The sequence below is a fragment of the Rissa tridactyla genome, chromosome 1, assembly GCF_028500815.1.
Source record: "Rissa tridactyla isolate bRisTri1 chromosome 1, bRisTri1.patW.cur.20221130, whole genome shotgun sequence".
NCBI lineage: Eukaryota > Metazoa > Chordata > Aves > Charadriiformes > Laridae > Rissa > Rissa tridactyla.
The window spans coordinates 89,809,945-89,836,765 of record NC_071466.1 but is presented as its reverse complement, the minus strand read 5'-3'; the positions used below and the strand labels follow the sequence as shown (position 1 = coordinate 89,836,765).

Genomic DNA, 26,821 nt, shown 5'->3' with positions numbered 1-26,821 from the left:
CCAGGCTGCTTACTGATGTGTTTCTTATTCAAATATTATTGTGCATCTTAAAGACCTGTATCCAATATAAAGAACATCCTGGTGGAACCACCGGCTGTGTTTGGACCCAGAAGAGGAATGCGGAAGGCTCATGTTCAGTCTGCCTCTGCTGTGCTATACAAGAATCAGAATCACAGAATCATAGAATAGTTTGGGTTGGAAGGGACCTTTAAAGGTCATCTGGTCCAGCCCCCCTGCGATGAGCAGGGACATCTTCAACTAGATCAGGCTGCTCAGAGCCCTGTCCAACCTGTCCTTCAGTGTTTCCAGGGATGGGGCATCTCCCACCTCTCTGGGCAACCTGTTCCACTGTTTCACCACTCTCATTGTAAAAAATTTCTTCCTTATCTCTAGTCTGAATCTACCTTCTTTTAGTTTAAAACCATTACCCCTTGTCCTATCGCAACAGGCCCTGCTAAAAGTTTGTCCTCAGCTTTCTTATAAGCCGGCTTTAAAGTACTGGAAGGCCACAATAAGGTCTCCCTGGAGCCTTCTCTACTCCAGGCTGAAAACCCCCAACTCTCTCAGCCTGTCCTCACAGGAGAGGTGCTCCAGCCCTCTGACCATTTTTCTGACCCTCCTCTGGACCTGCTTCAACATGTCCATGTCCTTCCTGTGCTGAGGGCTCCAGAGCTGGACGCAGTACTCCAGGTGGGGTCTCACCAGAGCAGAGCAGAGGGGGAGAATCGCCTCCCTCAACCTGCTGGTCACACTTCTATGGATGCAGCCCGGGATGCATTTGGCTTTCTAGGCTGTGAGCGCACATGGCCGGGTCATGTCCAGCTTTTCAACTACCAGCACCCCCAAGTCCTTCTCAGCAGGGCTGCTCTCAAGACCTTCATCCCCCGGCCTGTATTGCTACTGGGATTGCCCTGATGCAGGTGCAGGACCCTGCACTTTGATAGTTGTAGAGAAAGACCAGAAGAGGGTCCAGATATTTACAGTCTTTCCTATGGTGAGGGTATACAATCAGTGAGTTTGAACTTACCTAATAGGTTTAAATTGGTGGAAATGTTATAAGGCAAATATGAAATCTCTACAGTTGTGTATATGTCTCAGATAACCTCTCTATTTAAAAATACTAGCAATGTGCAGCATAGTGTCACTTACTTTGAAGTTGTCTGACATTTTGTATTGTACAGGTTTTTAGTTGTTCATAAAACTTTGCCAGCTTTCACAAGTCTGAAATTTTCCATAAAGGGTGTTGGCCTCAAACTGAATTTTTTGGGAAGGTTCCAGACACAGTTTTTCTAGCTGCCTGAGATCAAAATAAAGTTTTTTTTTTTCCTTTGTTAAAAAAAAAAAAAAGGAAAAAAGAAAACAGTTTTGGCTTTTTTTGTTAACTGAAAAGTTACAGAAAGAAAAAAAATTAAAGAAGATCTTACATTTAAACAGTGGGGTGGTCCTTATGTTGAGCAGTGGTCTCTGACAACCTCTGGAGAACCGAAAAGTTATTTGGCTGCATTAAAATCTTTAAAATATTGTGGTTTACAAATGTCCAGTAGACCTCTTATTAGTTAATTGTTAAAGGTAGGGTTTCACAGGCAGTTTTATTTCTAGCACTTCCTTATTAAGTGCTGTGCAAGCTTACAGGAATTTTTAATTAGGTAGGGAGGTTAATTATTTATTCTAGTATTTCAAATAACAACTTCTTGGTTTAAACTCTCATTGTTTTAGGAGGAAAAGGTAAAAAAAGAAAAAATAGTCCAAGATTTCCCCTGTAATTCATTGCCTTATTTGTCCATGAATCAAAGAGTTCGCCTCCCGAGTTGTTGGTGCGTACACGTAATAAAGGTGAAAGGACTAGTAAATATTCAACCCGAGACGTTGCTGGAAGTCAGCACTGAGAGATCTTGAAAAAGAAAGGCTAGAGGAGATTCAAACAGTTAAAAGGTAGTTCTATTTTCTTGGCTTAAAAAGTCGTAGATGGCCCTGAGGGCTATCTGCTTCACTGACTACATAAGCATTCGATTTCGAAATAGGACTGTGGCAGCCCCTCCCTGTTTCTCTTATAAATAGTTTAAGGAGACAGCAGGGCGTTACAAAACAAACCACTGCACCAAGGGACAAACCCTCTTTTCAGTGAGACTTTAATGGGACCAAAATTTGCCGCTGGAGAGTGGCAGTAAAGGCAACACTGATTTTTGGGGTTGTATTTGTAGGTTGAAAGCTGTGCAATTTGCTGTCTTTCTATCAAAACTCTTCTGTAGCTACGTTCACTGTGCTCTGGGGGAGCCACAAGGGTACTTCGAATCCCTCAGGTCAAAGATCCTGCGTAAAACTGAAAATTGAGTTCCTCTGGCACAGATAACGAGCAATCTCTTTTATAATCCCTACATAAAAATACACGTTGTTCCTCGAAAACTGTCATATAGGATTGGACTGATGTGACTCAAATGAAGAATGGAGCCAAAGTAAGAAGAAAAACCCAAATTCAATCTAAACTCCTATAAGGAAAGGCTTCTCTGAAGAAGCCGCTCATCTCTTGCTGTCCTAACCTGACTTTGAGACATGGACTCTGCGGTCTGTTTAAATCGGTAGGATTCGGGATTTATTCAATACGTGCAGCAGCTTTTCAGCAACCTGCAAGCTGCCAGGTAGCACTGGTAGGTACCAAGAGTCCACTCTTCTGGGGCGTTAAGCGTGAAAACAGACACCTTCCCACAAAGCTCTAAATCCTTTCGAAGAGAGATGTGAAGTTTTAACCGCAAAGATAAATTCCCAGCATGAAGAAGAGCTTCATGGTAGAAGAGCAACAGTGCGAAGCAGCAAGTATGAGGTGAAGGAAGAATTAGCCCTTCAGAAAAATGGAAGTCATTTAAGATGACAGTTTCCAAAACACTTAAAGCGCGAGCTTACCTTTAAGCGCGTAATGGCCCCCCTGGTATTAAGAGGGCAATTTGTGTGCCTAAAGCGTTGAGGTACAGGGTTTGCAGGGCTGTGCCAGCGGTCCCTGCCTCAGCACGTTTAACATACGTATTGTCAGACAACTAGGCAAGAAGCCAAACCCATATGGGGAATACGTGAATGCTTGCCATTGCTGTGGAAGGACTAATTACGCCCTCATACCTTCTTTTGGTTTGGTTGAACAGTACGGCTCCATTTTAGATTTATAAAGGATTAAGTCGTATCCAATCACTGCCAAAAGAATAAATGGGAAACAATTTAAAGCAAGAAAACCGCTTTTTTTTTTGCTAGACTTTACGTTATGAACAGCATTTTGGCTGTAGCCAGGTAAAAGTACAAAAGAAAAAGGATGCTACTTCTGCGTGCCCAGTGCTGGTCACTGAGGTAAAAAAAGCTGCTTTAATGAAAACTTGCAAAAGCTGCGACTTAATTCTGTATGTGTAGTAGGTAAGATTACGTTGTAAATTAAATATTTTGAGATTTGTAATAGATTATATAGTTGAATGGATGATTAAGCAAAAACAGGAAGAAAAATGAATCAGAGAACCTTAAGGCACATTTGCAGGAGAAAATGCTTTTCAGGTCTTCATCGTAAACTAAATAAACCGAAATAACTAAAAATAGAATTGTGTAATGTTTGGCAGGGGAAGAGGCTTTCTAAGTAACACAATGAATCCTGTCTAGTACATTAGATTCCTTTACAAATGTCCACAGAGAGGCAACAAAGGAGAGCTGGTGCCCTCATTCATTTGAATCCTTAGGATTGTGAAGCATGAAATTTATTTTGTGAATCTGCAATATTAACAAAGTATACGAGGCTTTATAAAGCAACTGCTTGAACTGAAACATTGGTGTTTTATAAATGCACACCCTGCAATTTCTTAATGGAGCCTTCCTCAACACAGGTAAATATCATATATATTAACATTATTTCAACTAAAACATTTCAACAGTTTTCATCCATGCTTGAGCATGGTGTTTTAGTTCCTCGTATTTCATAAAAGACATTGAAGAATATGTATTTATTTAAATATTTGAGGAAATTCCTTCGACGAGACGCCTGTTCCTTGGCAGCAAAATTCTCTTGCCTATTCCTTCTTCGTTGCACGCTGCCCTGGTTAGGAGACTTGTTTGTTTGGCTTTTAATCCTTTCAGGGTAAGAAAGGAGGAGAACTTATTTACATACTTGTATCACTTACATACAGTTTTTCACTGTCACAGCTGAAATATTACTCACTGTGTACCAAAAACTCCCTAAATACATTTATTGTACCTCAGATGTGAAACAAGCGCTTCTACTATGCCAGTAAGACGGACTGGAGACATATAGAAAATTAGACGCGCACCTATGGCCTTTCAGTGCTTAAAGGGCGCCTACAGGAAAGGTGGGGACAAACTTTTTAGCAGGGCCTGTTGCAACAGGACAAGGGCTCATGGTTTTTAACTAAAAGAGGGCAGATTTAGAATAGATAGGAGGAAGAAATTTTTTTTACAATGAGGGTGGTGAAACACTGGCATGGATTACCCAGAGAGGTGGGAGATGCCCCATCCCTGGAACCATTCCAGGTCAGGTTGGACGGGGCTCTGAGCGACCTGATCTAGTTGAAGATGTCCCTGCTCATTGCAGGGGGGGTTGGACCAGATGACCTTTAAAGGTCCCTTCCGACCCAAACCATTCTATGATACAGATGTAGCTTTACAGAAACAAGAGCAGCAACACGAAGCCAGAGCGCGTCTGTCATTTTAACGCCACGGCAAGCGAACTTCAGCTGTGAACCCAGCTGTGCCGAAACGACCGCGGCAAGGGAAGAGCTGCTGGCTGGCAAGTGGCGTTCATAGAGCCTGGGGGCTGCAGTAACAAGGCAACTGAATAGAATCACGCGTGCACAAGCGCCATCGCATGGTCAGGAGGTGACAGGGTCTGGAAGCCAGCGGTTTACTCTATGTTGTTATTATTTTTATTATTAAGGGAGGGCAGCTGTTGGAAGCTTTGTAAATGTTTCGCCCTGGCCTTGCAGCAAGGAGTGACCCCGAGCAGCAGGGGCGCGCACAGCCGGGGCATTACGCGGGCTGAAGCACTGGGGGGAAACCAGCGTGCGACCAGGACGGGGGCAGAAGTTTAAATCTTTCACGTAGGCAGCGCTGAGGCTATCGGCAAGATGACTCGGCACGGAAAAACAGGGGAAACAACTTTTACAGCAGGGAGCTAGAAGGAGCTTTTGAAAGTGCTACGAAACTAACGCAACACAAACATGATTTTAAAGTGCTTTGGGATTTTTTATATACTAGAACAAAATTGGCAAAGATGTTAATCGAAAATTCATGCTTCACCCCTTCAGAACAGAATCTGAGGTTTGGCTGGAAAAGGCGTTTCCTAAATACATACTGAAGTCTCAGAAATAATTACTGACACAGCGCCTTAACTTTGCGCCATTGCACAAGTTATCTACTTACTTGTACTGAAGAAGCATGATGTATTACATCACGCTGCCTTCTTAAATATTGAAGTGATGCAGCCTGGCACAGCGACGTCTTCACTCAGCATTGTATCCTTTAACAATGCTTTATTTCAACTTGAGCCCATACAAAATGCTGGATGATAGGTCAAACCTCCTCCCCTGCTGTGTTGTTCAAAGCCACTCAGTGCCTCAAGCAGGAAAACAGGGTGAGACAGAAGCAAATGTAACGACTGTGAAACCAGCAGAACAGCTCATCACCTGCATTTTTTCCCCACCACATTTTATTTCGGCTAGTTTAAAGGACAATGTCAGTCCTGTAAGACACTGGGAGAGGGCTCTTGCTTGAAAAGTGGACCGTGAAACCGTCCTCTCACCTGATTAGCTACCTGCTCCGCTGTTAGGTATATTTAACTCCTACAACAGCAAACTCGATGCATCAGTATATAACCATGGGGTTCTGGTGATTGCGTAGAGCTTCAAGTTTTACCTTTAGGAACAGGTCCTACATGTTAGAGCCACAGTGGTCAAAGCAGAAGTGTCTTTTTGCCTTTACAGGTACGATTACAAATCAAGTTTTCCTAAAACCTTTTATTTTAAGGACCTGGTCTAGTGGGAGGTGTCCTTGCCCATGGCAGGGGGGTTGGAACTAGATGATCCTTAAGGGCCCCTCCAACCCAAACCATTCTATGGTTCTATGATTCTATACAATGCAACAAAATAAAACATCATCCTCCATTTTTGTTGAGTCTAAGCCTACCCCTCCTTTTAAGACTTTATATCTTTCTCAGTGTTTTACAGCTGTTTCCTCAAAGAACGAACCTCAATAAGCATCATGCAGGAATAGCTCTTAGCTTTCTCTCTTCTGCATCACAGAATTACTCTATTTAGTTTCTGCACAGCCACTCGCTGATCTTTTCCTAGTGAGCTAGTGTTACTTATATGCAATAGTATAAGTAACATAACTATATATGTACTAATGCCTTAGAGAAAATTTCAGTATGAAATTAAGGTAATGATGACTTCTCCCCACATTTTCATGAAACCAGGACTTTGAAAGCCAACCAAAGCTATTGACAGCAGCAGCACCACCACAGCTCTGGGAAGCGCTCTCTTCCTGGAACCCTCCTTGTTATACAACCCACCAAAACACAGATATTCCACGGATACTCTCAGGTGTGCGTCCTTTCTTTAATCAGCTCAGAAGAACAATTCCTGAAAATGAAGCAGGGGAAACCACCAGAATTTTGAGAAAGCAAAACCAGGGATGTTTTGGGTGTATTTTGTCCATCATTCACTTGCATTTTATCTACTTGGAATTACAATATTACAGTTATAATAGCCCCTCTTGAACTGCATTATCATTGTGACTTAACAGATCTATAGAACTGATACATGCACGCAGGCTGGGACGTAGTATTAGTTTAATGCAGATAGAGTGCAAAGTCATACATACAAAGTCTTAAGTTACGTTAGGTATCTGAGGAAACAGAAAGGTTATTTTCCACCTGGGGAAAGCAAAACATTTCTCACATTCCCTGTCACCTGAAACCTTATGACAGAAACTTCATTTTAAACCCAAGCTGCCAACAGAAAAGACTGCCTTTCTCTCCTTTAATTTCTAAAATAAAAAAAATCAGTGTTTCAAACCTGTTTCCTCATCTGATTCACCGCACATCTGTACAAGCACTGGAGCTGATAAAACAGGTACGGGCAACAAGCATCCAAGAGCAGGAAAGGTCCAAGCTTCAACAGCAACCCAGACTTCTGCTCATTTAAAGCAGCTGTATCATTATCATTAGTTATCGTTAACCCGACGTTTCCCTATTTCAGCAGGCTCGTCTTTCTAGACAAGTTGCTAGGGGGTGATTCTCTTGCCCATTACGTAGCAAGATCTGAATGGAAGAGAACTTGGAACAGGGCCCTGGGAAGACGCTTCTACGTCTGTTGTCACTGTTAGTGACTAGATGCTAGTCTACAGGACAATGAGACCTTCTGTACAAAGAGCAAAGGGATCACTTTCACCTCTCATTTTCAGAGAGGGCCGTCAGGAGAAAGGGAAGGGAGAAAAGAAATAGGAATAAACTGAACAAGCTCTCCCGTGGGCAGGTGTTTTTTCTGCTTTGGAATAAGTTGTTTCCACCTGGAGTTAATTAGAATCCCAGTTCTGAACACTGGTCCTCCAAACCCCTGTAGCGTCCTGGCAGTTGTTGCCAGTCCCGTGCCATGAAGAGGATTATGGACATAGAGAGGATTAAAATCCCCCTGTGGTACCTGGAGTGATGAGGACTTCGGCATTCTACACCGATGGGGATGAGAGGTGCAAGTCCTCGCTGTGAAGGAGAGATGTGACCCTTGCTATCTGGAATAGAGCGTTTCTGCTCTCTTAAAAGATATTTTGCTCCATTAATAATGTTTTGATACTCATCCGGATGGGAAGCAGAAACATTAGAAAAAAACCAAAACGGAGGCCTACATCCCACAGAAAAACTGCTTTTGGACACTCTCTAGCCACAAAGGCTCGGATGTGGAGCATAGTGCTGGAGAGCTACTCTAGGTCAGGGGTTGCATGCAGGCCTGGAGAGCAACCACTCTTTCCTCCCAGAGCTTCTATTCAGTTTTAAACTTCATTTCCATCAGAAACAATAGGAAACTAATACCCACTTTTATTAAGAATAACCTCGTTTCCATGCATAAAATCAAGTGAAGCAGCAGTCACCACACTTGCATTTACAAAAAATTACAGTGAAGAACTGCTTTAAGTTTTGTCCACCTTTTCTTCCTTAAAATCTAATTTCTTAAACTAGGTAACCAACCTGAATTTTAACTGTGAGTGGTTTGCAGGGCAGTACGGTATTTGTGATATGGATAAACACAATGGAGAACTCGGTTTCTTAAGTAGCTTGGTTTAATTCCAGCTAACCAGCAAAAACTCCTTGGAATGACAGCCAGCCAGCATCTCTTACTAGTTTTAATACAGAACCAATCACAGGTCGATAAAAACAAAACAAAATCAAAACAGCCAGTAACTTACACTGGTCTGGCAGGTTTCTTGGATACCGGAGGTCTTTTGCGAAATATTTATCAAGGTGGTAACTTTCCTCCCCATAGTGAAGAGGTACCACTATTCTAGCACCCTCTTAAAACCAGTGACAAGTTCTGACAGGCTACTGGAAGAGACTGGGTTACCGAAGTGTAGGTACTGGTGCCACCTCGGATGCCCTGCTATATCCAGTTACCGCTCCAGAACGCGGTAACTGCGATAGCTGCCAATTCCATACTTGTGCCAACAACCTATCTGAAAGGCAACCACACGCCTGCATTCAGGTAGGTATATCTGACCTATGAAGGGTAAAAATTAAAAGAAAATTATCATTCTGAAACAAATCCCTGCTGAAGTGAGACAGCTCATAAGTAATCTGCTACTATTTTCATCCTGGCCAAGAAAACGTAAGTAATTTCCAACTTCTTAGTTTTACATGGCGTCTCTTCCTCTCTTCTCATTCATCTAGATCTCAGCGTCACAATCCAGTGAATGCAGAGTGGGTGGACACAGACACATCAGCACACGATACACTTACACTCACGCTGCTCATACTTGGCGCTCTGAGGCTGCAGAGGCACATGCTTCACGTATTCACTGAAGCCTCAAAACGTTCCCATTATTCTTTACTCATGCCAGCAGAGTCACAGCTTTCCAGTTAGAGGAAACCTAACATTTTGGTGGCAAAAAAAGAATGTTGTATTTTCACCTTCCCCCCACTGTCACAACATGACAGAATATATAGCACATTGTTTATGTCATATGTAAATCCTAGCTGACACCTCAGACTGCCTATACATGCTCCTAACCTCTCTTCTCTTGGGAAGGATCAGAAACAGACTCTGGGCCAGACACACTATTCTGTAACAACCACCCCACTCTCGGGCAACTCTTTTCCGCACGGCACAGCATACACGCGCAAATAACGAACCTAAGCCTACCATCACAAGGAAGTGGAGAACAGTTCAGAACACAAGGAACTGCCTTGGGAGAGGGCAGCAGCTGCTGAAAAAACCCCCCAAACCCTAGCCCAGCCTGGAAGAGCCATCGTGAAAGCAGGCTGATGCAAGAATGGGTCAGATGCAAAATTCACTACCCTGGCACTTCATCGCCTCTGTTCTCTCTAGTTCCCACCAGTTCCTGCGCACGCCATCAGACCAACAAAATATTACTTAATATTTCAGAGGGAACAAGACACTTTCATAAAGCATTCCTTAACATTACTGATAACACACACCTACCAACTACAGCAGTATCGAATAACATTTTAGACCTAAATCAAGTAATGACCTCCAGCTATTTAGCTGGAAGGATGTAAGGCAGGCTACTAATCCTAGCACTAGGACGATACTAGTACTTTGCATTTATTACCTACCCAAGTGAAGAAGGACATTAAGTGCTTTGGAAAGACTACGGCACTCTCATTTTTTTAATTGCAGATGGAGAGATGAAGGCCCAATCTACAAAACATCTGGACACCTAAAAATGCCTAACCAGTTCCTCAGAAGCACGTCAGCATTTCTCTATCAGTAGACCCACACATTCAGTTCATCTAGAAAGAACTCTTTGGACTAGATTTCACCCTGATGGTGGCGTCAACCTAGCGCTCTGCAGTAGCTTACTTTTTTTGTGTGTGTGCTCACCCTTGTGCTCCCAAACTAGGCAAGACATTAAGTTTATCCAAATTCCTAGAACTCAGAGTTACAAAACTGAGCTTCCAAAGCATGGAAGATGCATTCTTCGAAACAGACAGATTTAAGATTGTATACTGCTCAAGTACGAGGAGAATCAGGAAGAACTATAGCTGAACTCTCTTTCTTTTAAAAAGGAGAAGAACTATATAAAAATTAACGTATTTAGTCTCAACACCATGTGAGGTAGCAGTACTTTACAAATGGAGAAACTGAGTACAGGAATGCAGATGGAATAAGGCAACACAAAATACAACGCAAAATCAGGAAAAAAACCTCAAGCTGCTTCATCGAAGTCCATTTTGATGGGTGAAATGGTTTTTACCTTTAGAACTAGAATGCCCTTGAAGATTTTAAACACTGAAAACAGGCTTTGAAAATGAACACAGTACTTTGTATAAAAATATGAAAAGTAGCACGACTTGCTAAATAGTCCAGTATATAAAATACCTAGAACTATGTACATTAGTACAAATGGAAGAGTTAAATCTAAATGGATGAAAGTATTAGCACCCTACAGTAAGTTTATTACACGATGTTTTCTCCTAAGGAGTGTGATTCAGGCTAGCTAAGTAAAAGTGGTTTTATACCTTTTTCCTCATCTCATTCTGAATTCCGTCTCCCCCCAACCCCACCCCCACTCATTCCCTTCTACAGCCTTTTCCAGATATTTTATGGTTCAAGATCGAAGCTAATATTCACTCAATATAACTTTGAAATAACCAGTTTACTCCTACTGTATAAAGAACTCTCAGGTCACCCACACAGAGTTCCACGATGACAAACACTTATGTTTCAAATTAATCACATTCTTTTCATAAAGCCATTCTAAAATAATGTAAAAACCAGTGCTGCCAGTTCAGATCCAGTTTACTCATAGTTTTTCTTTGGGGGTTTAACCAAAATCCCTCACAATATTGGAAGTGACAAATTTAAGTCAGTCAATGTTGCCATCCTAATTACCAAGTGAAATACAGCTATAAACCTAAAGTCAGAACCATACAAACTAAGAAATAAAGTTTTTGCTGTAAACACCTGTAAAGAAAACACCGTGCAGAAAGGGGCCTAGTCTTCAAAGGGAGTTTGGTTGTATTTTTTTTTCCTTTTAATTCTTGCACTGGTTGAACGATCACTGCAGTCTTTGTTACTCAGAAAAGTTGTATGAATTAATGAAAATAAGCAATATTTTATTTCAGTATCAGATTTATAGTTTGTGTGTTACACTGGGGCTGGCTTGACTGATATTAAACAGATATGTCTGAAACACAAAATAACATAAATTAGACATGCCATGGGACATGTACAATTAATTTCTACTAAAATGTGGATAATTAAACCCACTTCTACGCCAATTCTTTTACACTTTTAATGGTGATAGTGACTAGTATTTTAGTAAGAGGGTAAAATTCAATAAAATGTACGAGGACAGCCATACAACTCAAAGATGATGTTTGCACAGCTTCCAATTCCGCTGTGAAAATACACCCCCTCCGAAATAGAAATAGGCACTTCATCTTTAAAAATGAAGCACTTTCTTTTGTTCTTCAGTCATCATCAACAGTTGGCTTGATTGTCACTCCTCTTCTGATTTGACCCCAACCAATTAAACTGCAAAAAGAAAAACAGTTTGTATTACTTCTAATAGCAGTCAGAAATATCCAGGATAAATCAACATCCTTCTGTCATTCTTGCACCTTCAGTTCTCACATTTTGCATTTCTCCGCTTCTCTCCCACCCAAAATATCCTACAAGATTTAAGACTGGTTAGTGGAAACACACAATAAAAAGAGAGTGAGGGACAGAGAACATCTGTATGTTTGTAACCAGTTAAGGGATGTCTCTTTGAACAGTAAACTAGAAATCTGAAAATGCTTTCACTTATGTTGTACTGGTGGACTGTAAATCTACTCACAGCTTGATCTCTCTCACCTTTGCCTGCAGCGCTGCATTACTTTCATATAGAAATGAAAATGTTAAAATTCAGACAGGATGACAGTAAGATTCTAAACAGAGCTGTAACTCTCAATGAACATGTAACCTATAAAAGGTAATTCAACTCTCGGGTAAGTTGTACTATTTATATTCAGTAACATTAAGGCCCCTTTTATAGGCCACTGCTGCCTCAGAAAAATATGCTTGTAAAAAGAAATTAAGATCATGTCCATTTCCACAATCAGCAGGCAGTCCATGCTATTAATACAACTGTCTTTAAAACATTTCCGATTTCTGGCACAGAGATACACAGAAACATATGCATCTCAATTTAATTTGCTGAGCAGTAGAGCCTGTCTCTGGACACCAGAAAATGAAGTATACTAGCCCATCACTTCCCACTTCCTAGGGCCATATCCACAGGTCATAACTAGTCCACCTCTGAATTCACTGTTCCTTGGATTCACTAGTGTCTCCTGTTTGCTTGGCCATTTGCTGATAAACCTCTATCCTCCTATATATTTACTTTCTATTTTATACCTCCTGTTCATCTCTTGCTTTCTCGCTTTCTTCCATCTTTTCAGTACTCTATTGCTTCAGGCTACAAGTTCCTTTTCACAGTACCAACTGTATATTGTCTTTACTCCGATTGGATTTTATTTGGCTGCTTTTCCCAGCTTTCCTCCTTTCCCTTTTCTCAACTTTCAGTTTCCTTACGTTGGCCCTTTGACCATTTAATACAGCATAGAAGGCAACTTTTTAATAACTGGATCTTCACACCAGGCTGACACTACTTGTTCACCCCATAAACCAGAGACAAGTGGGCTCTTTGGCAAAATGCGGTCATGTTTTTCAAGTGGGAAGTAATCTACAGAAGCAACAAAACTTGCATTAAAATTTACACAGGCTGTCAGTCCATAGCTCAAAAAAAGCATCATTTCAAATATAAATAGTTTCTCCTCTTCCTTCTGCTTTCCCTGACTTAATTTGGGTCCTGTCTTTTATCTCCCTGCCTCCCTTCAAGAGATGTTACATTTTAATTGGGTTTTTGTTTGTTTTTTTTTTTTAGGGAATAATCTCTTCCCTAATTTGTCAGATAGCTCTGAGACAGCAAGCACTGAATTCTCATCTATGCTTTCCTGTTGATCTGAAAAAGAAACACACATGCATGGATATGTAAAGCTTGGTTCTTTTTCATATGGTAGGGACTTCTTGTATGAATGTACTCCCTTCTACTTTCCCCTCATACTATAAGAGCTGTGCAGGGTCAACAAATCTGAATACCCTTATGTTCTTATGATATTCAGGCAGTCCTATGGAACACGTAATAGGTACAGCATGCATAATCATTTAAAGAGAAGTATGGCACCAAGCTTAAAATGAATCATCAATCAATTCTGCTCATCATTTTCAGCCTCTAGGTGATTCTGTGCAGTCAGCCGTTTTATACTCGTAATTTGAATGGGTCAATCCAGTTTGATGCTTTTTTCTTTCCTCTCTACTCATAGTACATAAAATACTTGAACCTTAGAATGTCCCTCCTCTATTCCCCTGATATTACTTCAAAGTTGCACTAGAAGTCACACACAGCTCAACAGGTTGAACATCACTGACCTAGGTGTGTATAAACACAGGCTTTCGCTTAGCATTACTAGAATTTTCAAAACACGCTGCTGAGATAGCCTACTGTTAGCTCAATTACAGCATGGATGTTATGGCAACAAACCATGAACCGCTGATGTTTCCCTGTCTGTTAAGTAATAGATACACACCTGTTAACGCTTCTTTCACAAGAGGCTAGAAATTAAATTAAGCATCCCACAATAGTGGTGTCAATGTGTTAGGAGAATCCAGAGGAATTTTAAAAACAGACATATAACTAGAGCAAAATCAGATCCGTGTATTTTTCTTTTTTTTGCTAACATTAAAACAACTGGGTACTTTACCAATTTAGCACCAACTTACCGCCAGTGTTTCTCAACTCTTCGACTCAGGGCAATTTTTTCTCCAACTTCTGTGCATACTGGGTTGGTTAGCACAATCTTTCCCAAATCAGCCTTTACTGCACTGACTCTCCCTCCAGTAGACAGGGATCCTATGTTTACCATTAAAACTTCATTCTTTGATAATTTTTGCACCTGAAGTAAAACGTACAAAACTTTGAAACATAAGCTAGAGTATTAAAAAAAAAACAAAAAACCAACAAACAACATACCACAGACAATATGAAGTATCTCCTGTTACCTAGATACCAAAAAGAAAAGATATAGCTGAGAAACAAAAAACCCTATTAAATACCCACACACACAAACCATGCACAAGTGTCAGTGGATGAAGTTTATATTTTAACTCTTATGAAAGGACAAATATGTAAGTATGTTGGGTATATAGTACTGCAGGTTCTTCTTGTAGAAAAATTCCAAGAAAGTATATCATGCCAAAACATCCTGAAGATTGCACATACTGTTTTAAAAGCAAAACCAGTCTCAGATATTGCTACAAATTGGAATGTTATACCATTTTTTTAAATACTCTGGATATTCTCATTTCCCTTATGCCTACATACATCAAAATGATTTCTCAAAAAAGAATTAATTTCACAGGACAAGGAGACAGCTGAGGCACTTAATTTACTGTTGCATGAAGCAGTCATAGATTTTAGTGCTAACGGGGAAAACTATGATTTTATAGTTTGATTTGTGTAAAATGGACCACGGAACCTGAGACTGCGCTGTGTATCAAGTTCAGTTTCTTTTCAACTACAGTGTTTCAAAAATACTTAGCTTTAAAAAATTCTTCAGTGAAAGAATCTCTGAAAGGCATGTAAGTAGGAAGTAGATCAGTATGTGTATAAAACTAATTATTGCACAAATAAATAGGCTGATAGCAAAGGAAAACAACTACCAATATGTTCAGAAGAATACCTAACTTCAAAGACACATAAATACTTTATGGTACCTTAAACTACTCTGATAGGAATTCCTACTCCTCTGAGAAGTATTCTTCTATAATATTAAACAAACAGGTAAGTTTTGTGACAAGCATGTATGAACGGGGAGACAAAACTACTACATGAATTAGAAAAAATTACATGCTAATAAAATTTAGCACAAGAAGTTAATAAAAGAAATTAGAAAAAAAATCCCATAGTGTTGTCTTTCTAAAAAAAGGGGTACAGACCTTTGCGGCTTTCTTGTCTCCTTCAGTGCGCACACCTAATAGTCGTCTCAACAAGAAATAGGAAATTTCTAGCTCTGTAAATATTTCCGGCAGTGCTCCAACTGCACCAAGAACTTGGCCTACCATTCGGTCAGCCCGACACAAAGTTGGATCAATCTTAGTTCCAACACCTACAAGAAAACAAGAAAAGTCACAAGGAGTAATTGCAAGGTAGCTGTCATGTTTACATATTAAAATATTTGAAGGAGATCTAAAACCAACAAACTGAGAATGTACTGGGAATTCCCTGTTACCTCACAGCACGTTCAGAATGTCAGCAAGACCGAGCTCTGTCTATTTCAAATGAAGAAACATTCTACTGTTAAAGCCAGTACAATTAACAATGCAAGTTAATCTGACTTGGCCCCTGACAGTCAGGAAAATGATTTATTTATTGAATATCTAATTTTCACACCCATGCTGTCTCTCTATTTCTACATACATGTATTATTTGAAATTGCTCATAGCCTTTTTGTTTACTACACTGAAATTCATCGTTAAGTGAAACCAAGTGTTTTCAATAACCATGAAGAAATTAATCTTTTAATAAGAGAATACTCTTACCTATAAGACCTCCTGGAGCAGCATATTGTAGATCATTGTGTTCAGCAAAGAGTGACACAATTTTGGAAAAGATTGGCTTGCACATGAGTTTTCCTTCACTGTCCTTGGACACAATACCAGGACGGACCTCAATTTCCTGGCCCACCTAATTACAAAAGTGAAAAGTGATTAACTGAATGTTTCACAGGAACATAAAGCTAACTACTAGTCACAGATAAGACCTACTTATCCCAAGATCTAGTTATACAAGACCTTGGTTCCGGGCTACTATAGAATTTCTAGGACTTCTGTTGCACTGTTTACTGCAAATCAAACAATATTGAAAGCTCTGTATCTTACAGACAATGAAGCAATTGATTTTCTCTTCAATACAATTTACAGAACTGCTTTAGCAAAGGATATTTATCAGCAATAATTCCAGTATTTACATTTTAGTTTATTTTTTAAAATGACATCTCATTTAGAAATGTTACAGCACTGGGAAAAATTGAGTTAATTCAATCGGTGCAACTGATCAGCATCAATAAACCGCAAGACAAAGAAAATACAAGTTGTACAAATGTTCAAAGATGTAGTTTGCTTTCCAGTCCAACAGGGCAACTTTTAAAGCACCCATTTATCGACAGTATCCCATAAGCAAAATAAAAAAAAACTGAAATACACAGAATACTTGAATGGGGAAGTGGGACCTGTGGGAACCTATACACACTTCAGAAGTACCTTTAAAGTTTTTCTGCTCCCCTCCTTCCCCCCAAGTAATTCAGCAAGTAAAAGTGGTAGGACAGAAAAAAATTTAGCTCCCTCAATTTTTGTAAGCAATGACATCAGTATCATTATTAGCAAAAGTTAAGACCACAGTAACAAAAATACATGTTTCTTGTTCTGGTATTTTAAAACAGGTCAAAATAATGGACAGAGAGAATGGATAGGTGTCATGTGACCGTATTCTAGTTTACAAACCATTCAATTATATAGATTCATTTTGTACTAAGCATGCAAAAACTCCACAAATTTTTATAATTATAAGTCTCCAGACAAGAGAGGGAAAAGGTTACCTTTAAAACACCCTTTAGAATACTGCCACCAGCTACACCCCCCTTAAGATCATCAACTTCACAGCCAGGCTTGTTGACATCAAAAGATCTAATAACTGAAAAGAAGAGACCATAACCAAGTTTATATTTAAGATCAGGTTTTTAAAGAATTCGTGCCTTTCTTTGGCAACTTTGCTTCCCTATTCTTATTAAGGTATACATATATTTATAGATATTATGAAAACATAATTCAGGGATAACACTAAAATATGATGAATATTTTATTCTGAATTTTTAGGTATATAGCTGATTTTGTTCTCAAAACCATTTAAGCTGCTCATATACATAAATGGCTTTTTTAACTGTTTCTGCATAGCAAAAATTAATTTAAATATCAGTATCTGAAAAAGAAAGCAATGATCAACTATTAACTCCTTCAATATTCACAAAGTCAATTGTGACTATTGTAACCTTGTTTTAATGTAGTCAATTTTATGCATTCTGAACATGTTTTGTAGGTCTCCCATGCTTGGTGTGTGGGGAAAAAAGCAAACAAACGGATTCACTGTAGTGGAACTGAATTTCAAAATATGCTGTACAACAACTCGGGCTTTCAGGAGATACCAGGACTCTAACACAGAAAATCTAACCATGCTACCTATAAGGTTTTCATGGAAATAATTTAATTTTCAAATTCAAGAGTTTGTTAGTACTTTGTTAAATCAAATTTAAATTCATAGCAACTAAAGGAATGTTCTAAGACACAGGCAAGTTTCTCATCTTTATTGTATTTTAGTGCTGTTATACACATAGAGCATAGATAAAAACCAGCAATTACCTCAAAAAGATTTAACTATAGCAATTAACTATGAACAAAAGACACAGCTCTCAGAATATATGCAAGCTTTAAAATAAGAGTGCACTAAATGCTCCTTTTAAACCTACCTCTTTAGAGCATTCAGCAACATGCTGAATGCTCTAAACTTGCCAAGTATAGATACTTGCAATAAATGGTTAGCCACCAAAGCCCAGACCTAAGCATTTACATACCAATAAGCCTTGGTTCAGATGTGAAGTCTCGCAAAGGGACTGGGATTTTCTTCACTATATACTCGCAAACTACCTCAATGTTGTATTTCAACTGTGCCGAGATTGGAATTATTGGAGCTCCTTCTGCAACTGTACCTAAACCAAAATCAAGTCCAACATGAAGCCTTAATACGGTATTTATAACAACATGACCAAGAGTTCTGTCATTATTTCAAGGCAGAATTTCAAGGCATATTTTACATGTATTTCCCAAAATAGCATCAGAGCATTTACCCTTCCCTTCAACGTTTTAGCTCAAAGCAGCCAGACCTACTTTGAGGCGGTTGTGTTGCCTCTGGATAATTGTGTACTGACGAGCTTTACAGTTGTTCTCTGAACACTGTGCAAGATAATCTTCTGTTCTAAGGGAGAATTCACTTCTTACGTTGCGATCAGAAATATTCTTAAAATCATTTCCTCAGAGAGACTGGGTATCTCAGTATTCAATATATCAGTATTAATTTTACAGTCAGACTTCATTCTGATGAACTAAAATGCCTATCAACTTAATGATCTATATTTTCTAAGTTTTGCAATACAAATACATATTTTAGAAAAATCCTAACTTTATGGAAGGATTTATTTATTTATCAAAGCTTGTTAAATATAGTTTTAATGGTATCCATGTTTCTTGTGATAACTCCAGGTCTCACAAGAACTCCAAATTTACACATCAAGCCACTCCAACATAGCTGTTATGAACAGCTTATGCAAGGCAACAATTCTGAAACAAAAAAAAAAGAAAAAGAAGAAAAAAGAAAAAAAAAAAGAGAGAGAAGCATTGGCCACTTTTGATGGTGACAATCTACCTCTGCAGCTTTTCACATACTCCAGCTAAAGCAGATAAGCAGGGAAAACAGTGGAAGCTCTGGGGAAAAGATGAAACTCAAAGCACTAGATTAAAGTTGAACAGAACTTTATGGATGGAGTAGGATAACTCTGTCTGAACTGGACTTACAGAGAGAGAGAGAGAGATGAAAGACAAATCTTTTGTGATTAGATAAAAGTAACTAACGCATTTATAGCTATAAGGTGCCCCTAGAAAGCACTGCTTCGTTCTCTCCTGCACTGTAGTAAGATCACAGTACAATCTCCAGCAAAGAAACAATCCAAGAAGATACAATGCCAAGGAGAAACCACAAATCCAGTGAAAGCTGCTAGACAAGACCTATTGCTAGTAGTTTTATATCAAAAGCTCTAACCAACAGCTATAACACTACTGTACGTAAGCAGTCTGAAACAGATAAGAATCACAACTTCAAAGGTCTGTTTTACAGATTAACAGACTATGTATACCAGCATCGTCTGAGTAAGAAAAGCTCTTCTATAAACATATTAAAAAAAAAACACTATCTGTTTTTTCCCAACACAGAAGAATTACCACCACGAACTGGATTTCTGTTGTTGAAAACTTACCTTGTACAAATGCAAGAATCTGTTCATACTGTTCTTTAGCCTGGCTCTCCTTCACCAAATCAATCTTATTCTGTAGAATCAAAATGTGTTTCAGTTTCATGATTTCTATAGCAGCTAGATGTTCTGAGGTCTGGGGTTGAGGGCATGACTCATTACCAGCTGAAAGAAGAAAAGCAACTGCAATATAGAAACTATAAAGATAGGTAAAACTCCTACCATTAAGACATCTACTTTCCATTCTATCTTTATAAAAAAAGAGTCAGCTCTCAGTAAGCTACACGTGAAGCATCCCAGTTAATAAGCACCTACACTTCCCCAAAACTGCTGGCTTTAGCGTCCACACAATATAAGACAGATAAGAGGGTGACTGAGTCCCCCATTATACTTGCTCCCAAGAGAAACACACATTTAAAACTTCCAAAGATACTGACAGCTAACTTCTGTCCACTTGACTTATTCCATCCTTTAGGTCTTTAGACATCCCAGTACTGGCTAGCATAATGGACAATTCACCTTTCAAAAAACATCTTAAAATTCTATGTTTTTTTCTTATCACCAAAGCCATAAAAATGCCAAGATTCACAAACTCTATAACACACAGTAGATGTATCAAGCATGTGAATAGGACATTTATCAGCATGCTTTGGATTTCAGCCATCCAACAAGCCAACTTTGGCCTGATGTGCTATTGTGGTGGTTGATCTCAATTGAAATTTGGTCTATCACATTTTCTAGATTTAAACAGGCAGAAGGAATGACAGCTTATCAGCTATCTCAGACCATTTAAACTACAGTATCTGAAGCTGTTCTTGTTTGTTCACGTGCCATATCGAAGTAACATAATTGCTATTTATCACCAGAGCGCACTACATTCTTCTATAGACATACAAAAATGAGTTTTATTCACTTCCCATTGTTTACAAATCAGATTAAAAGTTGTCTACATCAAGATAAATCTCCTGTACCTTGATTTTTTTCCATATTCATTGGGGTTTACTGTTTGTACTCATGTTTGTGGACTCTCCTGTATGGCTAAGGCTACGTATTTAAAGCAAACTGAAGCGTCAGAGAAACACAAAATGTACCTGTAAGCCAATGCATTTCCATAAAATGATGTAAGTTTTACAGTGCTATACTACTACAAGGTTTCATCTTACCTAACTGATCTTCTATCAACTGGGCCAGCTACCAGATTAATGAGTATTTATAGCTATGTTTAAATAAACGAGCTAGTTACGGTACTTTTTTTTGTTTTCACCACTCACCCCACTAAATTTTAAAACTCATATAAAGTTGCTTCATGATATTAAAAAAATAGAGCTCTGCTTTTGTGTAGCAAACATTACCTATCAACAGTAAAGCTGCATCCATTACTGCTGCACCGTTCAACATAGTAGCCATCAAAATATCATGGCCAGGACAATCCACAAAAGAGACGTGCCTGTTGTAGAAAAAGGTTAGTCCAAAAGCCAATAAACAATTTCTCTGACTAATTTATTTGAGTGGCTAAACAGACATAAAGGTTAAAAGCAGCCTTAAAATAGATAGATAAATAAACATTTCAAGACAGATGCTGAGAAGTAACACCTTAAAAATATTTTCGTAAGAACACAAAGACTACTTAATGGCTATTGAATAGTTTTTCTGAGTTTTAAGATTTGATACCATATATCCACACTAGGTACTGCTTTAATATTTCATGTTACTTATAGATTAGACTAGATTTAAATGCACCAGAATAAAAAAGAACGAACCAAACTCCCCACACAAGCAGAAAAACCCAAACCCACAGGATTTCTCTTATCTCTTTTAAAAGTCATCTCCCATTCTTCAATTTTAGAAAATTATGCATTGTTAATTACACAGTTACAATTGCACTTTACTTCAAAGATTTATCCACAGACACAATGTTACAGCTCTTAGTTCCAACCTTATGATTTTATCGTGCAGACCACAGTAGTGAATTCACTACATTCTTGCCTGAACGTATTCAGTAAAGCATCCTTGTTTCCTGGTAGCATACCACCAAAAATCCAAGGTACTAGTTTTCTGCTTCGCTGACAATATTAAGAATCTACCACAAGCAAATAAACAGTAAGATAAAGAATCCGAAGCTTTCAACCAATAGTTTAATAATGGCTGCATGACTGTCACACTCCAGCAGAAGCTACTGTTAGAACAACTGCTCTACTGGGAATCTGGGGAAAGGAAGGAAATAGATGATTACAGCACTACTTGTATTTTATATATAAGCATGAACTAAGAATCTTGTCATACAACAGTCTTTGTGACTACTCTCATTTGTGGTGTCTCACTTCTGTGGTTACTATGCTTGCACAATGACCATACTATACTTTTGTAGAAATTAAATAAATAAAGGACACCTGGCGTCCAGTTAGAGGCCTGATCTCAACATTAAGCATCAGGCTTTCATATATTCATTTTAAGAACTTTGAAAACTTTCCTGCCTCTAGGAAGAAAAAGTTTAACAAAGGTCACCCTCCAAAATGGAATTTTAAAGATGCGTTTGTGAGGTTCACTTTAGTTCTCATTCTAGTGGCTTTAAAATGTACTTATATTAATAGCAGAAAAAAATTCATTTCAGAGTCCTGCAAATACCCAAGAACAGAAGACACAGTCGTGCCCTACCATCACAACTAATAAAAACAAGGCTGTTTAGGTGACACATTAGATCAGGGAGATCCAGCATGTAAGAAAATGTGGTCTGCCATAACAATACATTCAGCTTGCAGCTCAATCCCGACTATTTTTCATTATGTAAAAGGAAGCAAACACAATTTATACCATTCATTTTACTGCAGTTACCTGACTAGTTTAAAGTTCCCTTTGGTGCCAGGAATATCTGTAGGGAACTCATCTGGGGTGCTACTTCCACAGGATCGGTAACACTCTGGCCGGGAACAGCTTGGGTCATCCAGCTTGTAAATCTGTAAGTAATTTATTAAAAAATTAGAAAAAGTTTAATGCATCAAGGGTTAATTACTTACCAGCTTACATCCACCCAGAAACATATTAGCAGCATATCTGGTAGACTTACAGTAATGACTCACCTTTGCATTAGCATAGCCCAGCTTGATTGTGATATTTCTTTCCAGTTCATTTTTAAATCTGACAGTATGAACTCCAGATATAGCTTTGACTACTGTTGACTTTCCATGGGCTACATGGCCAATTGTACCTACGTTTTAAAAGCAAATGTTTGTCAATAAATTGTTTAATTTTGTGCAATGTTCCATTGCAGTCAACACATAATTACCCCAAACTCTCTGTAGCCAGTAAGTCAGGAGCTTCCATCAGAAGCATGTATGGGTTTCGTAATCATTTTTGTTTAAACAAACAAGATCCTAAATTAAGCTCCCAATGGACAGATCTTTGCACTTTCATGAAACTCATTTCAATGTTTAATTTTAAGGTAAAATAAACTTTGCTTTAGCAACTATTCCCCGCCTAATTCAACAGCGTCCTTAAGTAAAATTGGTGCTATTCAAATTAAAACGGTTTGACAAGTCTCTTCCTGCTCCTTGATAAAATTTATAATAAAAACACTTTATCTATATTGCATTCTGTTTCGGTAAGAATTTCTTAAAAATGTTCTCACATAGGTACCATACGTTACTACATGAGCACCAGAAAGAGTCACGTTAATGCACCCCTCTTTTTTAGAAGTTTGGTTTTACCTATATTAATTGTTGCTTGTCTGCTGATGACTTCTGGTGAAAGAGGCGTCAGCTTGGTAACATCCTGCATGAGGGAGATTTTAGAATTTACTCATCTTGTATCTAAAAGTTTAGAGAGTATTATATGTATTTTCATAAAAATTATCCAGTTGTTCTATTCAGCAAAATCCAACCAAGCTCATAAAACTAATTCTATATATGCATTCCGTATGTGAAAGTATGTGCAAGTATGTGAAATAGGACAAAAAGTGAACAAAATCCTGACTGTAACTCAGTATAGGTTGCAAATTAAAACACTGACTGTAACGTGGTAGAGGCTGCGAGGTGTTAAATAAATACAGAAGTAAACAAAACAAAAAATCTCATAAAAAGCTCTAGCACACAAAAAAACCTTACTTATCCATAATTAATTAAATTAACTTTCCATGGGCTACATGACGAACTGCACGTATGTTTTAAGAACAAAGATTTGTCAATAGACAGTTGTTTAACTGGTATAAGGTTCCACTACAGTCAATATATAGTTACAACTAACACTTTGGAGTCAGTAGGTCCAGAGATTTCATTAGCGCTATGGATTTAATTTGGGTTTTAATGGTTATTTTTTCCTCAAATCCTGTTATTACTATTTTAGGTACCAGACAAAAATTCTGCTGTCCTAAATAGCCTGTTGCGTGAACCTACTAGTAACTCCTGGCAAATCAAAATACATACAAATACATTCCCTATAGTTAAAAAGACAACTCTGGAAGAGTTGTTTTGGTTTTTTTAAAAAAGCTGTTTGTCCAAATATTGGACAAATATTGAAATCCACTGAAATGTCTTCTGCACTATTTTTGAAAATGTTGACAGTTAATTTCCATCCTGCACTGAATTCATATGGATGAGCTGCTCAGTTCAATCAAAGACTCAACGATGCCAAAAGAGTGCTCAGTGCAGGACAGGATATAAATATTTTGCTAAGATACAAATAACACACATACATTCGTTTACATTAAATCATGCATTGTTTACACTTACATGCATGTTCCATGTAAAACAATCAAATAAACACATCTGTGTAAGAGTGTAAGCTCACTCACTCTATTCTCGAATATTACATGAATAAAATGCTCATGTTCAATATAAAGCAAGTTTTCTCCACCTAACACAGGCAATTAAATTTATATTACGTGTATAACTAACTTAAAACGACTGCACACACTGAAGTCAACGACGGGAACATGACCTGCAGATGGCACCATCTAGCAGGGTAACAAGCACATAAGCATGATGCAAACCCTGTCATCAAAAGAAGTGTTCCTGGTGCACACAATTATGCACGCCTACAATTTTTTCCTCAAGACTGATATAATGCTAAGCTCAGCTATAAGCTCCAGTCAATAGTAAGCATTAAAGGGCCAACTGAAAAAGTACAGCATAGGCCTTAAAGGTAATTCCTACCAACCTCCCAACTAGGCTTATCTGTGCTGTTTCTGACTGGCAAATGCCATGGTCAAAAATGAAAGGAAGTAAAGAAACTTTTTGAAATTACTAAGATGGTTAGCTATAAGACAAAAAGAATTCTTGTGCTCAAACCTCAAGAATATCAAACATTATTACTGTAAAGACAAACAAGCCCTTCTAGTTTGCTGAACACCAGGGAGCCAGCACCGTGATTTTCGACTGCTTTTGTCTGCACATAATTGTAGTAAGTGAAACAACCCAGGTGAGACGTTTAATAGGCAAGACTACCACAGCAAGAGACCACTGCAACTTATTTTCTTGGCAGTCAAGAAAATTTTCTTATTATACCAACCAAGACACGGCTGGCAACCAATCCATCTATCCTGCTTGGGAAACAGGACACCAATGTATGATTCTGCTTGGGAGAGGGAAGAGCCTTTAACACCACTAAGGCAGGGCAGCCCTTACGAGGCTGCACATCTCGGCACAAAGGCTTCACTCGCAGAGCCAGGACGCCAACCCACCGAGCTTCGGACTCGCCTCACCACCAAGCCAAGCGCCTCAAACCCGCTGCGACCAGCCCAACCTGCTCCCCGCGCCTGCCTCCACCTACCCCTTCCCCCAGCCACGGCGTGCTGCAGCTCGGCCCCCCCAACCACCGCCGCCTTCCGAGCCCCCTCCAGCCTTAAGGGCCCCAAAGGACACGGCGGGGCCTGGAGGGAGGCCCGGATCCCCTCAGCCTCAGATCGCCGCCCCTGCTCCCCACAGCGGCCCGCCCGCCCGGCCGGCCGGCCGCCCAAGCCCCAGCCCCAGCCCCAGCCCCAGCCCCGGGCCCACATCCGCCGCTTCTCGGTGTCCTCGCCCACGGCCACCCGCCCTCCGATCCCCTGGGCGCCCGGCGGGCAGGCCTCACCAAGGTGGCGAGGTCCTGCCGGCTGAGGTGCGGCTGCCCCAGAGTCACTCCCGCCTCGTCCCCCGCCATCTTGGCCCGAAGAGGAAGCGAGGAGTCTGGCGCAGCCGCCTGACCCCCGCCCCGGCTCGTCACCGCCCCCTCCGCCGGCCCGCACCCCGGCACCCGCTGACCGCGGGGCAGACGCCCGGCTCGGCGACCGGCCGCGCTGGGCGGCGCGGGGTGTCTGCTGGCCCCGCCGCGGATCGGCAGCGGCTCAGGCGCGCTTCGAGGCAGCCCCGAGAAGGACCCCCCGACCCACACCGTCACCCTCGCACCGGGTGATGCAACCGGGCCTGCCGCAAGGGCCGCTCCGCGTGCGCGCGCAGGCGCAGGGCGGGACGGCCGCCTCGCGCCTGCGCCTCGCGCCTGCCGCCGGGTAACGGTTGTGGGCTGAGGGGGAACGCGCGGAGCTGCTGAGGGGAGGCCCTGGGGCGGGGGTGGGGGGGAGATGGGGGTTAAAAAGCAACGTTAGAGAGTCCATGTGGGGGTCTGGCACACGGCTCTGCACCGACACGCGTCCGGGGAATCCGGGCTTCTGAGTGTTCCTGTGGGGAGGGGATGGATGGTCTTTTGTCTCCGCGGCAGGGCCGCGGTGACTGTGTGTTAGCGCTGTGTGTGCTTACACACGCAAAATACTGCCATTGCTTCGGTAGGGCGGTCAGGGTGGGGACCTAGTTTGGTTGAAAGGCGCACCAAAAAAAGGAGATTGATCCTGTGTTTGCGGTTTGTGCATCAGCATCTGTTGATGCACGTCTCGCAGCATGGTAGCTGTAGGTTTATTTGGGGTGGTGAGTGGGTGTGATGGAGAGGGGAAGATGGGGGTAAAATTGAAGCGAGATGTGCTTGTATGTCCTTGGAATGAGCATATCTAATTTGATGTCTGATCAGCTTACCCGCTTGAACAGTAAAATGTCAGTCTGCATATGTTAGTAATCTCTGCTGGCCATCAGCCTGATAAGATTTTGAATTTCAACCTTTCTCTTGTTACTGTCTTTTGTAGACTGAGTGCTTAGTGTTAGGGAGACCATATGGATAAAAGACCATGCCCCAAGATACAAACAGCTTAAATCTTTTGTACCAAGCAGCTAAAAGCCCTGCCAAATATGTGCTGTTTTCAGAGTTGGGTATGACATAAATGCTTTTAAAATCGAATAAAATCCCTGATCTAGTGATGAGAGCCAGCTTGGAGGTTCGCCAGAGACTAAAGGCCAAGTTCACAATCATCCCCCATGGGAAATTGAATTGACTTGTCCTTGGAAACTTCTTAAAGGCATAGAGGTTGTTGCTACTAATAGGATTTCTTCGATGATCAGAGAAACAGGTTTCAGTGTAAGT

At 40.2% G+C, this 26,821-nt stretch overlaps 2 protein-coding genes across 8 annotated transcripts in view; one reads left to right on the top strand and one right to left on the bottom strand.

Moving 5' to 3' along the window:
• Positions 1-11,302: 11,302 nt before the first annotated feature.
• Positions 11,303-25,603, bottom strand: EIF2S3 (eukaryotic translation initiation factor 2 subunit gamma). Its single transcript, XM_054224676.1, has 12 exons — positions 25,448-25,603; positions 23,089-23,152; positions 22,462-22,589; positions 22,217-22,338; positions 20,737-20,831; positions 19,391-19,549; positions 17,936-18,070; positions 16,907-17,001; positions 15,852-15,996; positions 15,249-15,418; positions 14,034-14,206; positions 11,303-11,744 (listed from the first exon to the last, which is right to left on the bottom strand). The coding sequence occupies exons 1-12, from the start codon at positions 25,514-25,516 to the stop codon at positions 11,681-11,683; spliced, it is 1,419 nt and encodes a 472-aa protein (XP_054080651.1). The 5' UTR covers positions 25,517-25,603; the 3' UTR covers positions 11,303-11,680.
• Positions 25,604-25,632: 29 nt separating this feature from the next.
• KLHL15 (kelch like family member 15) overlaps positions 25,633-26,821 on the top strand; it is a 31,817-nt gene continuing 30,628 nt past the window's right edge. For 4 of the 7 annotated variants that reach the window (XM_054224662.1, XM_054224563.1, XM_054224589.1 and 1 more), the window contains exon 1: positions 25,946-26,815. The gene's annotated coding sequence lies outside the window, so the exon portion shown is untranslated. Of the gene's footprint in view, positions 25,863-25,944; positions 26,816-26,821 lie in introns of those variants that run through there. The other 3 variants (XM_054224654.1, XM_054224645.1, XM_054224615.1) reach the window with 2 other exon arrangements.

Coding starts and splice junctions, on each gene's coding strand:
- EIF2S3 (XM_054224676.1), bottom strand. CDS start 25,516: ATGGCGGGGGACGAGGCGGGAGTGACTCTGGGGCAGCCGCACCTCAGC. Junction 18,071..19,390: donor GATTCTTGCATTTGTACAAG/GTAAGTTTTCAA, acceptor ATTTTGGTTTAG/GTACAGTTGCAGAAGGAGCT. Junction 14,207..15,248: donor GAGACAAGAAAGCCGCAAAG/GTCTGTACCCCT, acceptor GTTTTACTTCAG/GTGCAAAAATTATCAAAGAA.